Raw genomic sequence first — 13,864 nt, forward strand, 5'->3', positions numbered from 1 at the left:
AACTGAAGAAACCAGAAAATGAAGAGGCCTCTCATTTTCATGTATCAGTATGATTTATATTATTATATCGAATCCTACCAGAGTCATCTACAGGTTTAAATCCATCCCATTATAATCCCAAGACAGATCTTCATGGGAATGAAAAAAAATCTCAGAAGTCACATGAAAGCACAAATGAGCAGGGCAGTCAGACACTGCTAACTAATAAGACAGTAAAGCACTGCGGGAGGCATCACCTTTAATGATTTCACGTTCATTTTGGGGAATAGTAAAAAAGAAAAACCAGCATGTTAATATCATGAGGACAGACCCAATGCCTAATGGAATAAAATTGAAGAGCCTGATATTGGCCTATGTTCTTATCAGCATTTGGGTTTTGAGAAAAAGGAAAACAAACAAACAAAACAAAAAACTCACAACCACCCCTCCCACCACCACACACAAGTGCAGTTTTCAACCTGTGGGTTGCAAGCCCTTCAGGGAACAATCACATATGAGACATACTTTATACATGCTATTTACATTACAACTCAAAACAGTAGCAACCTTACATTTATGACTTAGCAATGAAATAATTTGGTAGTTGGGGTTGGTTACCACAATGTGAAGAACTGTATTCCTTGAGTTGTTCTTGGTCATAGTATTTTTCTGCAGTAACAAGAATGTGACTGATATATAAACTGGTACCGAAGTGAGTGGAGATGTTTGTGAGGAATCTCTTGATTTTTTGGAGGAGGGTGGGAGACTTTGGATTGGGAAAACTGTTGAATTATTTAAGGAGATCTTAACAGTTATTTTAGTTTGCCACATGGGAGACATAAGTATTGTGAGTCTGTGCAAAATAGAGCCTCTCTGATGAAACTTCAAAGGACTGCAGGAACTCTATTGGTGACTGGCTTAGAAGCAATTGATATAATTTTGGCAAACAATCTGTCTATTTCTGCCTGTTTACTAAGAAGTGACCTGAAGATAAATAAAAAGCTAATTGACTAATTGTTTTGAGCAAACTTCAAGGGGTAGATATCCGGTGACCTTCCTCATATGGTAGGAATGTGTGTTTGTATTTTTCATTGTTAATGTAGCCAGGACTTCAGTTAATCCTGCCACATTCAGGGTCTGGACGCATAGGAAACTGCAAGATCTCCCAGGATTTGGAAAATGTCCCAATTGTTGTAAGGTCCCCAAAACATGTTGTCACCCCACACACATTGGGAAGCAACTTAAAGGAACATGACCCCCTCATTCTCAAGAGGAAGGGTGGGTGGGTGGTTATTTGTCTGCCGTGGGCTGTAGATGATTATTGTCAGTTAGGGGGTTGGTTGCAAGTTCTTACTGGCCATGGTCAGGGAGGAAACAGTAAAGCAGATTCGAATCAGGAATGTCTTTCTTCCTTTCTCTTTCTCTCCTCAATTCTCTGTCTAATGTTGTGGGAAATCAGGAGAAGGGACTAAAATGACAAAATCATAGATCACTGTATCTCTATTTATACTAGAAAGCAATACCAAGTCTCAAATATTTTAGGATGGCATGGATTTTTGAATGATGATAGAATTTAAAATTGTACTTGCATAAATGATTCAATTCATTTTTAAAATATAAGTATATGCAACTTATTCACAATGTGGTGTAAAATTCTAATTTTATAAAATTACTACTGCACACTGCCGTGGATAATTAAGGAATTCAAGCTAGTACTTTCCAACTATAAATAATCAGTCTTCCAGTCATGTTAGGTACTGCTTTAGTTAGGTACAGAAATAAGCTTTATTTAACTTCCTGTGTATGTTTTTAAAGTTAAGTAGGAAGTAAATCCCTTGGGAAAAAAAGCCACATTTGTCCACTGAGATAGACATTACATACAAAGGTGGTTCTCAAATCCTTTAGAGATCTGAAGAATCTGCCATTTCAGATGTCCTAAGAGTTAAAGGCTTTTCACAGTGGGAGAGACCTCAACTCCTGGTAGTGTCCCCAATCTATTCTGAAAAAGATGATGGGCTCTAAAGAACCATTGGGTGAAATACTACCCACTTACCTCTACTGCTGCCAGAAAGCTGTTTAGACTGTGCAGAAGTTGATCATGGGGAAGTCTGTGTCCCAGTTTATGGAAAAAAAAATAGGATAGTCCTTCAAGTGACCTGCTTCAAAGGATTGTTGTCAGAGCTCCTGGTCCAGTGAGTTGAAGGTGGATGCCACAGTGACACAGGAATATTTGCTGACTGACTCCCAGGGTAGCCAACAATTTCTGTCATTTCTTAGGTTTGGAAGCTGTTTGCTCTGAATTTCCTTTTATTCAGGCAACATTTCTCCTCCTCAGATCTTGGATGGGGTTGAAGATTAGATAGTTAGTCTTAACCTTTTCTTGTTATGAGAATCAGAAAAGCAAACTTGTTCACCATCGTGCAGAAATGTGACAGCCAGGAACCTGGACAGGAACAGGGTGGACATGGGAGGCTCAGAAAGCAGGGCTCTATGGACAGTCCACAGCAGTATAAAAACTCCTGCGATAAACGCTCTGGCACCATAAGTCCTGAGAGAGGATGGGGATGCCAGGAGAGTGTGCGTGGTATGCCCACTGCCTGGGACTTTTAAAAGCTTGTACCACCCCCGAGCACATAGAAGAGCTTGAGCAGAAAGAGGCCGATGCCCAGAAGCCGCTGCTGTGGTAGGAGGCAGTTATGGCGGTTGGAGGTGGGGGTAGAGGTGGAGGAGGGATGGGAGAAGACCGAGGAGTTTCCCCAAAAGACAAGAACAGACACCATCCTTACTACTCCAGAACCCACGCCAATCCCACCCCACCCCTAAAATGCCCAGTCCACTGCCAAAACTCCCCATGCCAAGCATTCACAGCTTCATCCCCACTGTGCTTATTTCTTATTTTTTTTTAACTTCTTATTTATTCTCTGTGAACCTCACATCCTGCAGCTCAACTCCATTCATCTGCCCTCCTTTCAGGTCTGCACTCCACCCTTGCATCCTGCTCTAAATCAGAGCAAAAATAATCTTCATGTGGAAGCTGAATAAAGAAAAAGAAAAAGAAAATTTGTACGCAAAAAATGTGTCAAATTTTAAGGATGAAAGACATAAACGCTTAAATTGTTTGGAATTAATGAAAGTACATTTGGTCTCAGAAGACTTATTATGGTTAATAAATGCAAGTTATGATAGATAAGGGATACAAAGCTTAAAAAGTGATAGAAAATGATTTAGGTACAAAATTTTAGACTAATATAATTTAGATAACGAAGTACCTTCTCCAATTTTGCAAAATACGAATGGACAGAATATTGTGACAGTAATTCTTACCTGATGCATCTCATAAGTTTTCTTATTTTATCTAGCTTATTAATGTTAAATTAAAGGTATTTCTTGGAGTAAAAGGGGAAATGCTGAGGTGACCTCCCTTTGTACTAAGGTGTGTCAACTTTCAATTCTTAGTTCTGTACTGGCAGTGAGCTAAGTGCTGGCAGGATTTCTCTTGTCATTTCTATGTCCCATCATCAGGTTTGCTATTTTGTGGATGTTTGTCCTTCTCACCAGCTCAACACAAGCTAAGAGATGTATCAGGTGTTGTCTCACTGCCGATTGGATGTAATAAAGATCTGATGGCCAAGAGCTGCGTCAGGAAGTATGTGGGCAGAACTTCCGGGCATAGAGAGGGACATAGGCAGAGGCAAGCTGAAGCAGGAGATTCAGAATAGACATGGGCAGGAAGAGATATGGAACAGACTACAGCAGAGGGGTAAAGAGCTAACCAGCAGGTGGGTCTCAATGGTAGAAGAATGGGGTTAAATTTTAGAGAAGATGAGGGACTGCCCAGTGAAAGGCCTAAGATTCAAACTATGTTCGAATTCTCCATGTCCCATTTACACCTCAGGCAGCTCTGTGAAAATAGTACACAATAGAGTATTAACATGGCTTTGAGTCTGTGGTTTGGTTACTTTTGGTCACTGTTCCTCAAGACTGCAGGACAAGGAACAACACACAGGGCAAACACATGAAAACCATGTGCAGCTTAGAGTGGAAAAGATCACTAAGAAGTTTAATGTCACAGCAAAGTCATGTGCTGAAGAGGATGGTGACATAGTTAAGGAGATGGATGTTATTAACGATAAGCCTCCTGCCTCTGTACTGTAGAGATGTGGAAGGTGTCCTCAAGGCAAGACTCTTACCAATTAAAGTTCCAACTTGGAAAAGGGAGCTCAATAGATTTCGTGCTCCTACAAAGCAAGTGCATAGGGAAGCTGCTGCAGTTGTCATCCAAGCAGGCAGCTGACAGGTCAGTGCACCTCATGTGGCACGGAATTTGGAGGAAAAAAGATTTTAAGATTCAGGATGACATGAACAGGACCTGGTGACTCTCGCATTTATTTTTTTTTATTATTATTTGCTGCTTGAATTAGAATGATACTCATAGTCTGATGTTTTTTAGTTTTCTTTCATTATTTTATCTACATTTCCAATTTATCTCCCACTCCATGTTCCTCTACATGAGTCTCTCTTCTGTCCCCCACACCCTCTCCCTATGAGATTGCTCCTCCACCCGCCAATTCACTCCCACCTCAGAGGCCTAAGTTCCAATATCATGGTTCATGAAGCTTCCTCAGAAACAAGGTTCTCCCGTCCCAGTGATCCCAGATAAGCTGGTCCTCTGCTACATATCTACCTGGAGACATGGGCACACCCTGATTCTTTTATTAGTTACCTTAGTTAAGGTGTCTCTTCACCTTAATTCAGGCTTAAATTCACTTTGCATCCCAATTGCTGTCCTTTCTCTTGTTACTTCTCTCCCACAGTTCCTCCCCAATGTCCTCACACCATCTCCTCTGAGAGAGTAGAGGAATACCCCTCAGAGTGTGCATCCACCAAGACACATCAAGTTTTTGTAGGGCTGGTGCACCTTCTCCCACTGAGGCCAGGGAAGACACCTGAGTTAGGGTATCAGATTTCACAGACAGGCAAACCTTTGGGGATAGCCTCGGCTCCAGTTACTTACAACAGGGTATGTAATACTGTATTTAACTTACAACAGTTTATTTACCATCACCTGCAGCTCCTCCTGGGGAACAGTGCTTCTGGCCTGATGCTTTTGTGTTCAGCCGTATCTTCCTCTTTCTTCTGTGCTTACCACTGTAACACAGGAGAAGCTTCTAATATTAATGTTGCCAGATCGTTCCAGTCTTGGGGATAATTCTATTCTGAGTTGTGTATGGATTTAATATCTTCTTTACATATGATGAATGTATACTTCAGGAAAGGACTGCTTCCTTGTTTCTATTAAGATCTAATCTCTAAGGGATTCTGATTAATTTTCCTGAATCTTGGGGGTATATATCTTAGGCCACCAGGTTGGTATGTCATCACTCGCTGAAGTGAGGTTAATTTTATAACACCTTTTGGCCACCCACTTTCAATGTCATTATGTGGTATTGCCTTAGGCTCTTTTATACACTCCCCTGGCTTTGGCTGAGTATATGTTCGAGGTCTCTCTACTACTGTGCAAAGAAGTGGGAGCTAGAGCTGAGCCAAAAAAATAAGAAAGTATTTGTTCATCCAAAAACCAAAACAAAAAACAAACACATAACCAAAAGTAGTTCTGGGGTTAAATATTTGTCCTGGTGCTGAACTACACTGCCAGAAGGTTTTTTGTTAAGTAAATAACACAATCTTGGGGATGACAATCTGATCAAATATCCTGAAACATGGGTTTGCAGTGTTCCCTACATTTTATAAATCAAGTACTCTGACCACCATTTGGGTTGTTTTTGTGTTTCTGTGTTTGGTTGGTTTGATGTCTGAGTGCATCATCACGGGAATCCCAAGGAAAATCAGAAATGGGTTCTTGAAGCTGATGCACAGGGCCAGTATAGACCTAAATACTACAGAGGACACCCTGATTCTTAACACAAGGGATCATTTCCCCTCCCTCTTGTCACATAATTTATGACAGGATGTCACCTTTCCTAACCTTAGACTCTTTTCCTAAGTGCTGCTGAAGGGAAGATTTGGTGTCAAGGGGTCTGGACTCAAACCACACCAACACTGAATTCATTTAAATAGGTGTAGTTTATTGAATGCACCCACCAATACCGTTCAACCAGAGCAACACCTCACAACTGTGTACTGGACATTGCTAGGCCCAGCTCATTGCAAGATCCACGTGGGCTAAAGCACAAGTGCTGGATGCTGCTGTCTATGGCCCTGACTCAGGACATTTTACACATAATTTTTCCTATTTGCCTTGAATCTGATGGGTCCTATGTGAAGTTTATAGTTGGGGAACTTGTTAATAATAACAAACCTCATAACATAGAGAACAAAACAGTGTATGTGACCAGCACCACACACTTCAGTGTCAGGTTTTTTGTTTTTTGTTAGTTTGTTTCTTGGCATCCATGATGTGGAGGCGTATTACAGAACAATAGGAAAGAGCTGGCTGCTGTGTAACAAATTTGCTGCTATTAAGGTAGGTATGGGTGCAAGACCTCAGCAGTAGCCCTTAAGACGGGAAGGAGATGATGTGTTTGATAACTGAAAGGAGCTGCCTCAGCTGTGTTTCTCTGCCTGCTAAGTGCCCATTCAACATTACTCTGTCCCTGAAGAGGAACTCAAGGTCTGCTGCCCGCTGCCTGTGAGCCAGGACTAGGCACAGAAAGGCAAGGCCACAGCACTGGTTTCCATTTCCTCAGTAATGCTGGATTTCCACTAACGTACTTGGATACACAAATACAGTGTGGTAAGTTATAATAGATCCTAATCATTCTTACATAGGGCAGCAGTTGATTGACTACAACTAATTCTATTTAAGAAAAAAAGAAACCTGACTCTTATGGAAATACACAAAGAAATATCTAAGATGGTGGGGAATGAATTCTGCCATGGACTGACCTCAGAAAAGTGGGATTGGGAGAAAGATGCATGGTTAAATAGCCCACCAGGTTCACATTGTGTCAACTTGATTTAATCTAAGGACAAAGAAGTGGAGTATGTCTGATGACTTTCTTCTAACCCCTTGAAAGGATCCCTGAGGATTGGCCTCAGTATATCACACTTCTTGATGGGGCAACAACACTCAAGGAAGCTTTAGATTGTCATAGGCACAGTATTATGCTACAAACACAGATTAGATGATACTAAGATGTTCAGATGGCGATATCCATTTCTATGCACTCTTAAGTGGACCTAAGGAAATAGAGATCAAGATCTTTAGAATAGAAAGATCAGTTCCAGTTTTTTCTACCATTCCAAACTGAACAACTGGTAGGGAGAGAATGGTAGATAATCGAGAATTCGTAGATGATGCTTTGAATGAAGATGGGTTTCTGTGCTGGTTTTAGACAGGCTCTCAAGTATTACATGTTGCCCTCCCCCTGGCTGGCCAGGTTCACTATGAGCTCAGATAAACCTGCTTCCACTTTCCAATACATAGGCTTGCAAGAGTGGCCTCCAAGGACTGTGAGGACAGCATTAGCCTTTGACAGTTGAGGTGTGCAACCCACAACTATAGATTTCGTAGTTTTCACATGTCTACCAGCTATTTCAGGTTGTTGCTGTTATATGCCTGTCAATCAAGGACAGAGAAAAATAACCTGATAGAGAGCAAGGACATGGTGATCACATCCTTGCCTCTTCTGTATGTTCTGGATGAAGTTTGTTAAAATTCCAATTTATATAGGGCCCATCACATTAAGGGTCACTGTGCACTGTTCTATCTAAAATGGCCTAATCAGAACTGACTCCCATATAACACTTCCTGCAGTCCTCATATGAGAAGCTTGAGCTTTTTGTTTTGACTTTTTCTTTTCTCTTTCTTTCTTATTTTTTTCTTTATAAGTTGAGAGAAAGATAGGGCCATGAATTTGCCCCCAAATTTGAACTATGGATGTGATCAATCAATGTTAGTGTGTGCATTTTATAAGGTATTCATTTTTTACTGTGATAGATGCTTTTGTGTTTGGTGTGGTGGCCATTTCCCAGTGTGCAGGTGCTGGGACCTTGCTCTATCCACTTAATGATGTTTATAGCCTCATTTTAGATGTTTATGTGTACCCCCTATACCTCTTGACTATTTCATTTTTCTGATATGAACTCATGGTCTGTCTTACTCAGGCCTGTCAGCAGTGCTCCTTTGGCGACATTGGTGCAGAGAGGAGAACCCCACAAGCAGCATGAGTTTCCCTTCATTGGTGGCTCCAATATTGCACTTTCCTCTGTCAACTGGTCTCCACACTTTTCCTAGCACCATAAAGACTTCAAATCTTTCAACCAAGGAGTTTTCTGGCAATTGTCCATTGCTAAGCACATGACTTCATGAGTGTTCCCCTAACACACACCCATGTTATTACCTACCATGCAGACTATTTCTTGATGTGATATAAAGCACCTGTACAGAATGAGACAGGAGAACTTTTGACTGCATATTCAAGCTGGTATGAAATCTCAGGAAGTTTTAATGGCTAACATTGGTGAATGAGGACAATTTGAGTTAGGATGAGACATTTTGGGGCAAGATATGGAAGGAAACATTCATTTAGATGCATAGGAATTACTAAGGTTTTTATAATCAAGCCTTGAGGAAAATTTGGCTTTGGAAGCAGGAGATGCTCAGTGGCTCTGCCCCAGGAAAGTCTCCTGGAAAGGGCACCTCTGCTTATGCTCAGTACAGGGAGAACATTAGCAGGAGGCAAAGTCTGCTCCCCATGACATCTGCTGTCCCTTCTTGGACATTCTATTGTCTCCTAGAGAGTTCTGGCATCCTCTGTGATGTCACCAGTGTTGTAGTGACGACCAGTGCCCTAGTTTCTCTCAGTCTGAGTCTGGCAGTCACAAGCTAAGACATGTTTTCCTGTCTTAGGGGGCCTTTTGGGAGGGGGAACGTCGATTCTGGAGAGACTAGAGTGAAGGGGTCTAGCCTTTCGTCTCAAAGTAATGATGGACAAAGACAGCACTTCTGGGGAATGTGTAGTAAGTTCTGGGCAGTATATTTCGAGCTTCCTGTCAGGGGGGCTGCAGGCTTAAGCTGACCTTTCTAGCAATGGGCCATAACAACTGGAGCATCTGAAAAGGAATTGAATTTTCATGAATATCACAATTCCTTAAAGTCAAGGATTTCAGAACTTTAGATTCCCCATCCCCACAGGGAGGATATGGTAAGGCCAATGCTAGTATACTGTGAATTTCTGGCCTTTACTTTTAGAGTTCATTTGTTATGTTACATTGATATAATAACACCATCAGGAGTCATGGAGGGTCCACCTTTTCTGAGTTTAGACAGGACAGCAATGTATTTCACTATCATTGCTTCTTTAAATACAGTGGATATCTGACAGTAGGAACAGGGGGAGAATTGTGCTCCAGGCAATAACCTTATGTTCTTAGACCTTCTCTGATTTCTTCTAATTGCAGGGTCATCGTTAGCTTTATATATTAGAGGTTGTGTGTTACAAACATTTTTCTAAAATACCAAAACTATTTGGAACGTGTAGACCAAGATTCAGCCTGTATCCTATTGGCACTTCTGGGGCATTTGGTGTTTCAAATAGGGGAATTGATAAGTCTGTTCACCATATCCTCCCCAGAAATGCATTTTACATCCAAAGTTGTTGGAATAGAGTATCAGGGTAGGACATCTGAGTGTCTCCAATCACTCAAGTTTTGTGGATGGTGAATTTATCATCTGAGTTCTGAAACCACAGGCGTGAGGGTCCTAAAACCAATCTGGACCCCGTTCAGCTGATAATAATCCGGGAGAAGCCATCTCCGTGGTCCATGTAAGCATGTGATATCCGGCATAGGGAACACCTGGCTGCTTACATCTCTTGGTCTCTATAGAGTAGTGGGGAACTGAGATCCACTGAGGAGGCCTCATAAGCATAGACCAATCGCCTAGCAATGACACTAGGTTCCAGGCTTGTTCTGTGTAGGCCTCACTGTGGTCTATGTACACTCTATGCATTCTCCCCATGCAGGTTCACTTGTGTTCTTCTACCTACAGATGCTGGGAGAGAAACATCATCCCCTGGAACTGCCCTAAGCGAGAAGCAGGCCAAGAAGGAAAAGGAGAGACTGATTAAAGAGCTGCAGCTCATTACCGAGGAGAGAAATGACCTGAGAGATCGCCTGAGGTTTCTGACAGAGAGATCCATGAAAAATAGGTATGAACCGAGCCAAATGGTCTTGTTTCATTCCTGGGTCTGCAAGGTTACCTTCATCTTATCCATTTAGGTTTTGGGTTCTAGAAAGCTGTGCCTCCCTAACCACCCTGTGCTAAACCTCACCTCCCGTATAGAGGAGATTCAGAACCTGACCCTTCCTGAAGAGCGAGATGGAAAATGGACTCATCTGCTTCCATTTATTGAAAAGCAGAACTTGTGGTCTGAATGAAGATTTCAGGAATAAAGTCAGGGAGAGTGAGTGCCCAGTGTGCATTTGCAAAGCCCTTGACAGCTGGTGGCTTTGCAAGATTGTAATTGCAGTGAGTTTATGGTGAGTCTCTGTACTTGCTAGGCAGGGGACTGAGTGCTGGAAGATCCAGGCAGCAGCCTGAGGGGCCTGGTCTCAAACTGTTCATCTCAATGCTTGACTAGAAGGTCTCAGGCTCAGGCCTGTTTGTCATTGTGTGTGTGTCTTATACTCTGAGACAGCAACGGTGCATGTATTTCTCCTGGTTCTCACAGTACTCTCTGTTTCCATATTTGTCTTTCTCTTTCTCTGACTCTTTACAATTCTCTATATTGTGGGTGTGTCTCAGTTTGTGAGTCTGTGTGTGCAAACGTCCAAATGCATATGGACAACTTTTATATGTTTATATTTCCCTCCACACTTGGAATCTAGTGGTCTATGTCTTGGGCTGAGTATTTACCTGTAACACTTTCATGGTGATGTGAATGCTTTGTTCTTGGAGCCCCACTGTCAACAGCACAGTTCTTTGCCTATGTGAGCACGTTTGCCTGTATATTTGTATTCATTGTGCAGATTATAATTTTGTGTTGATATATGGTCTTTTATCAAAACAGGATAAAAGAAATCACAGTTTTCTGGGTGTGTTGGGGTGGGGGAGCATGGAGAGGGGTGGCCAAGTCTCTTGATAGCTTAACTGGCTTGACTGCAGATTTCCTCTTGATTGAACAAAGGGAGCCAGGGAGCCCTCCATCTGGATGTTGAGATTCTGGTGTCCTGGACTCAGAAAAACACGTTTCTGAAGCTGAAGAAGATCCCAATATGTAGAATTCAGAAGGTGTCCTTCCAGGACTGGGGTAGTACAGGACCCACCCTGAGTTCATATATTCCTAAATTCTGATGTTCATTGTATTCTATCATTTATGGGCCAGGCCCTACTTCAGGCCAAATCCATATTATGAAGACCTGGAGAGAATGGAGGAGGCGGTCATGTCAATTCTGCACAACTTAGAGATGGAGAACACTGAGATCCATGAGAACAGCCATAAGCTGAAGAAGGAGATGACCTTCTCTAGGTAAGTCCTGGTCAGAAAAGCTATCACCTGTGGAATGGCCATTTCTGACTTTCATTGTTCTGGATTGGATGGTCTTCAGCTCTGGTTCTATCTCTTGTGCTGTTCACACATCAGTGTGCCAGGGTCATTAGGACTCAGTTTTCAATTCCATAAAAGACTGTTCCTCATCCCAGGATTGTCTAGGCATCTTCAGAAGGCTCTAGATAGAACAGTACTGATTGAAGTCAGCAGGTTATTAGGCTGACCTGGACCTCTGGGGTCATACCAGGTTTTACAACACTCAGTGCGTGGACCACATGGTTAGCATGACCTTCTCTTGGTTCTACTGACCTCCTTTGAGGGTATTGGCCCACTGCTAATTGATGTTGCCCCCATGCATTGGGCTTTCATGGATAGATGTAGATCTGTGTTCTTTTTGAGAGATGTGAACAATAATTGGTGCTTGAGCCAAACAAACAATTTATTCTTCCCCGAATTAACTCTTTGTGGTTTGTGCAGGAGCATTATATGTATTGAGATGTATTTTATTAAGTCTTCATGGGTATCTGGGTCCTGGTAGAGTTAGTGGCACTCAGGAGTGGGAATGGGAGAAAGGGGCAGCATGATCTTACTATGCAGACTGTATTTCCAGAAACCTGCTCAGCCAGCTCCTGATGGAGAACACATGCAGGAAGAAGTTGGTCCCACTGAAACAGGAGAGCAAGGAGGTACATCTTGATTGTGCACTGAAACAGAAATATTTGGTTGACTTCAACAAGAAAGATAAAGACCAGCAACGTCCAGACCCAGCATCTGGTAGGGACGAGCAGATATGTTAGCTTAACAATATCTTATATCATTTCCCAATTTGATTCATCTTTGCTTTCTCCTATCACCTTTCTATTTACACTCACAACCAGCCAACCACCTCATGTAATGGAATTGTTCATTGCTCTGCCTATGTACAAGTATTCTGGGAAGGTAAACACTTTTCAGAAACTGAATTATTGTGCAAGCATATTTTGCTGCTCTTTTTGAAGCTGCACTCTAGAAATGGTGACAGATTAATAACACACCTCATTATTGCATATCCATGTGATAGATTGGATCCTATGCAGAGTTTTGAACAAGTTCTTGGTTCTTTGACAAGTGACACTCTCTGGTCATGTGACTTCTTGTGTAGGAAGCACCTTTCTGGGATAAGAACCAAGTGCAAATGTCAAATTAGTTCTTGTCATTGGCTTTAACCTTGGTGACATATGGACATCTCCTTTCTTCCTGCAACCCAATGAGGTCTCTTCCCATTGCCCTGTTCTTGGTTTGCACTGTTATAAGTCTGGGTCCCAGATTGTCAGCCCACATTACTGTGAGGCTTGCTGGAGATTTTTCTCTTCCTGCAGTTAGCAACAATGATATCAGTTAAAAGGTCCATGTCGACTTTCCAATAGAACTGAGGTGGTAGAAGTCAGCATTCTGACAGCTGGCTTGCATTTCCCCACAAAATCAGTGTCTGAAAAACTGCCTTCCTCTCCCAGGTCTCAGAAAGTGCAAGAGAGCTGGAATTGGACACACCCCAGTAAGAGAGCTTCCTGAAGAATAAGTTGCTTTCTCAGGAGTCTCTGATGACAAACATCCTGAATGGTAACAACATTTTTTGGATGAAAATTCTTCCTCAGAGTTAATTTGTCATTTCTTAGAGACCCTAAATTTATATAACAGTAAGCCAGCCTGACTGATTGAGGTCTTACTCACTTTCTTCTTCAGAAATCACCACTTAAGAGACAACTGGGGGGACCGCCTTTCATTATGTGTGCTAGAAGAGAAACAGCAATACATCTGTGCTTCTAAATGTTCGTGAAGAATATGATGTTTAGAAATATTTTTGTTATGATTTTAATTGAAATTTTTTTGTTGTTTCATATTTATATGTTCTTGCTACTATTTTTCACTTTCGAATATTTTTAAATATTTTTATTCATTTTAATCCTGTTTTGTTATAAAATGTATTCCTTATGAATAAATATTGAATTCTATCTCTTGACTCTTAAAACCATCATTCTTACTCAACGGTTCGGTCACTCCTGTGGACTTAGAACTGACAGGTGGAGATGGATCTCTGCATGTTCCATGGATCCTGGGCTAATAAGTGAATTCAAAGTCACCAAGGGGTAGTCAGTGTGACAGTGTCTTTTGTGTGGAGAATGTGGCTGTGTCTCTGACACACACTTTATGATGTAATCACTGACACACTTTACCCAATTATTAGGGTACATGTGGTTCTTCTGAGAGAGCAGCAGATGCTCTACCCTGTGAGTCATCACCACAGCTCCTGCAGGTGGCTTTTGTTATTCCACATGAGGTGCTGTATTAGGTGGACAGGATCACCTCCAATCAAATAGAGAGATCTCAGGAGA

The 13,864-nt window shown here is 41.8% G+C and overlaps 1 protein-coding gene across 3 annotated transcripts; it reads left to right on the forward strand.

The window, feature by feature from the left end:
* The first annotated feature begins 8,765 nt into the window (after positions 1–8,765).
* On the forward strand, positions 8,766–13,490 carry LOC134483545 (uncharacterized). 3 transcript variants are annotated; one of them, XR_010060366.1, is made up of 5 exons: positions 8,766–8,961; positions 9,992–10,151; positions 11,328–12,266; positions 12,986–13,091; positions 13,215–13,490. XR_010060366.1 is itself a non-coding variant. In XM_063278775.1 (5 exons), exons 1-4 carry the CDS (start codon positions 8,835–8,837, stop codon positions 13,048–13,050), a joined length of 516 nt encoding a protein of 171 aa, XP_063134845.1. In that variant the 5' UTR covers positions 8,774–8,834; the 3' UTR covers positions 13,051–13,091; positions 13,215–13,490. The 3 variants fall into 3 exon arrangements, 2 of the variants coding, with proteins under 2 accessions (XP_063134846.1, XP_063134845.1); XM_063278775.1 differs by having other exon boundaries at positions 8,774–8,961; positions 12,103–12,266; XM_063278776.1 differs by lacking the exon at positions 12,986–13,091 and having other exon boundaries at positions 8,769–8,961; positions 12,103–12,266; positions 13,215–13,379.
* The last annotated feature ends 374 nt before the right edge of the window (positions 13,491–13,864 follow it).

The sequence above is a fragment of the Rattus norvegicus genome, chromosome 19 (genome assembly GCF_036323735.1).
Source record: "Rattus norvegicus strain BN/NHsdMcwi chromosome 19, GRCr8, whole genome shotgun sequence".
In the NCBI taxonomy this organism is placed as follows: domain Eukaryota; kingdom Metazoa; phylum Chordata; class Mammalia; order Rodentia; family Muridae; genus Rattus; species Rattus norvegicus.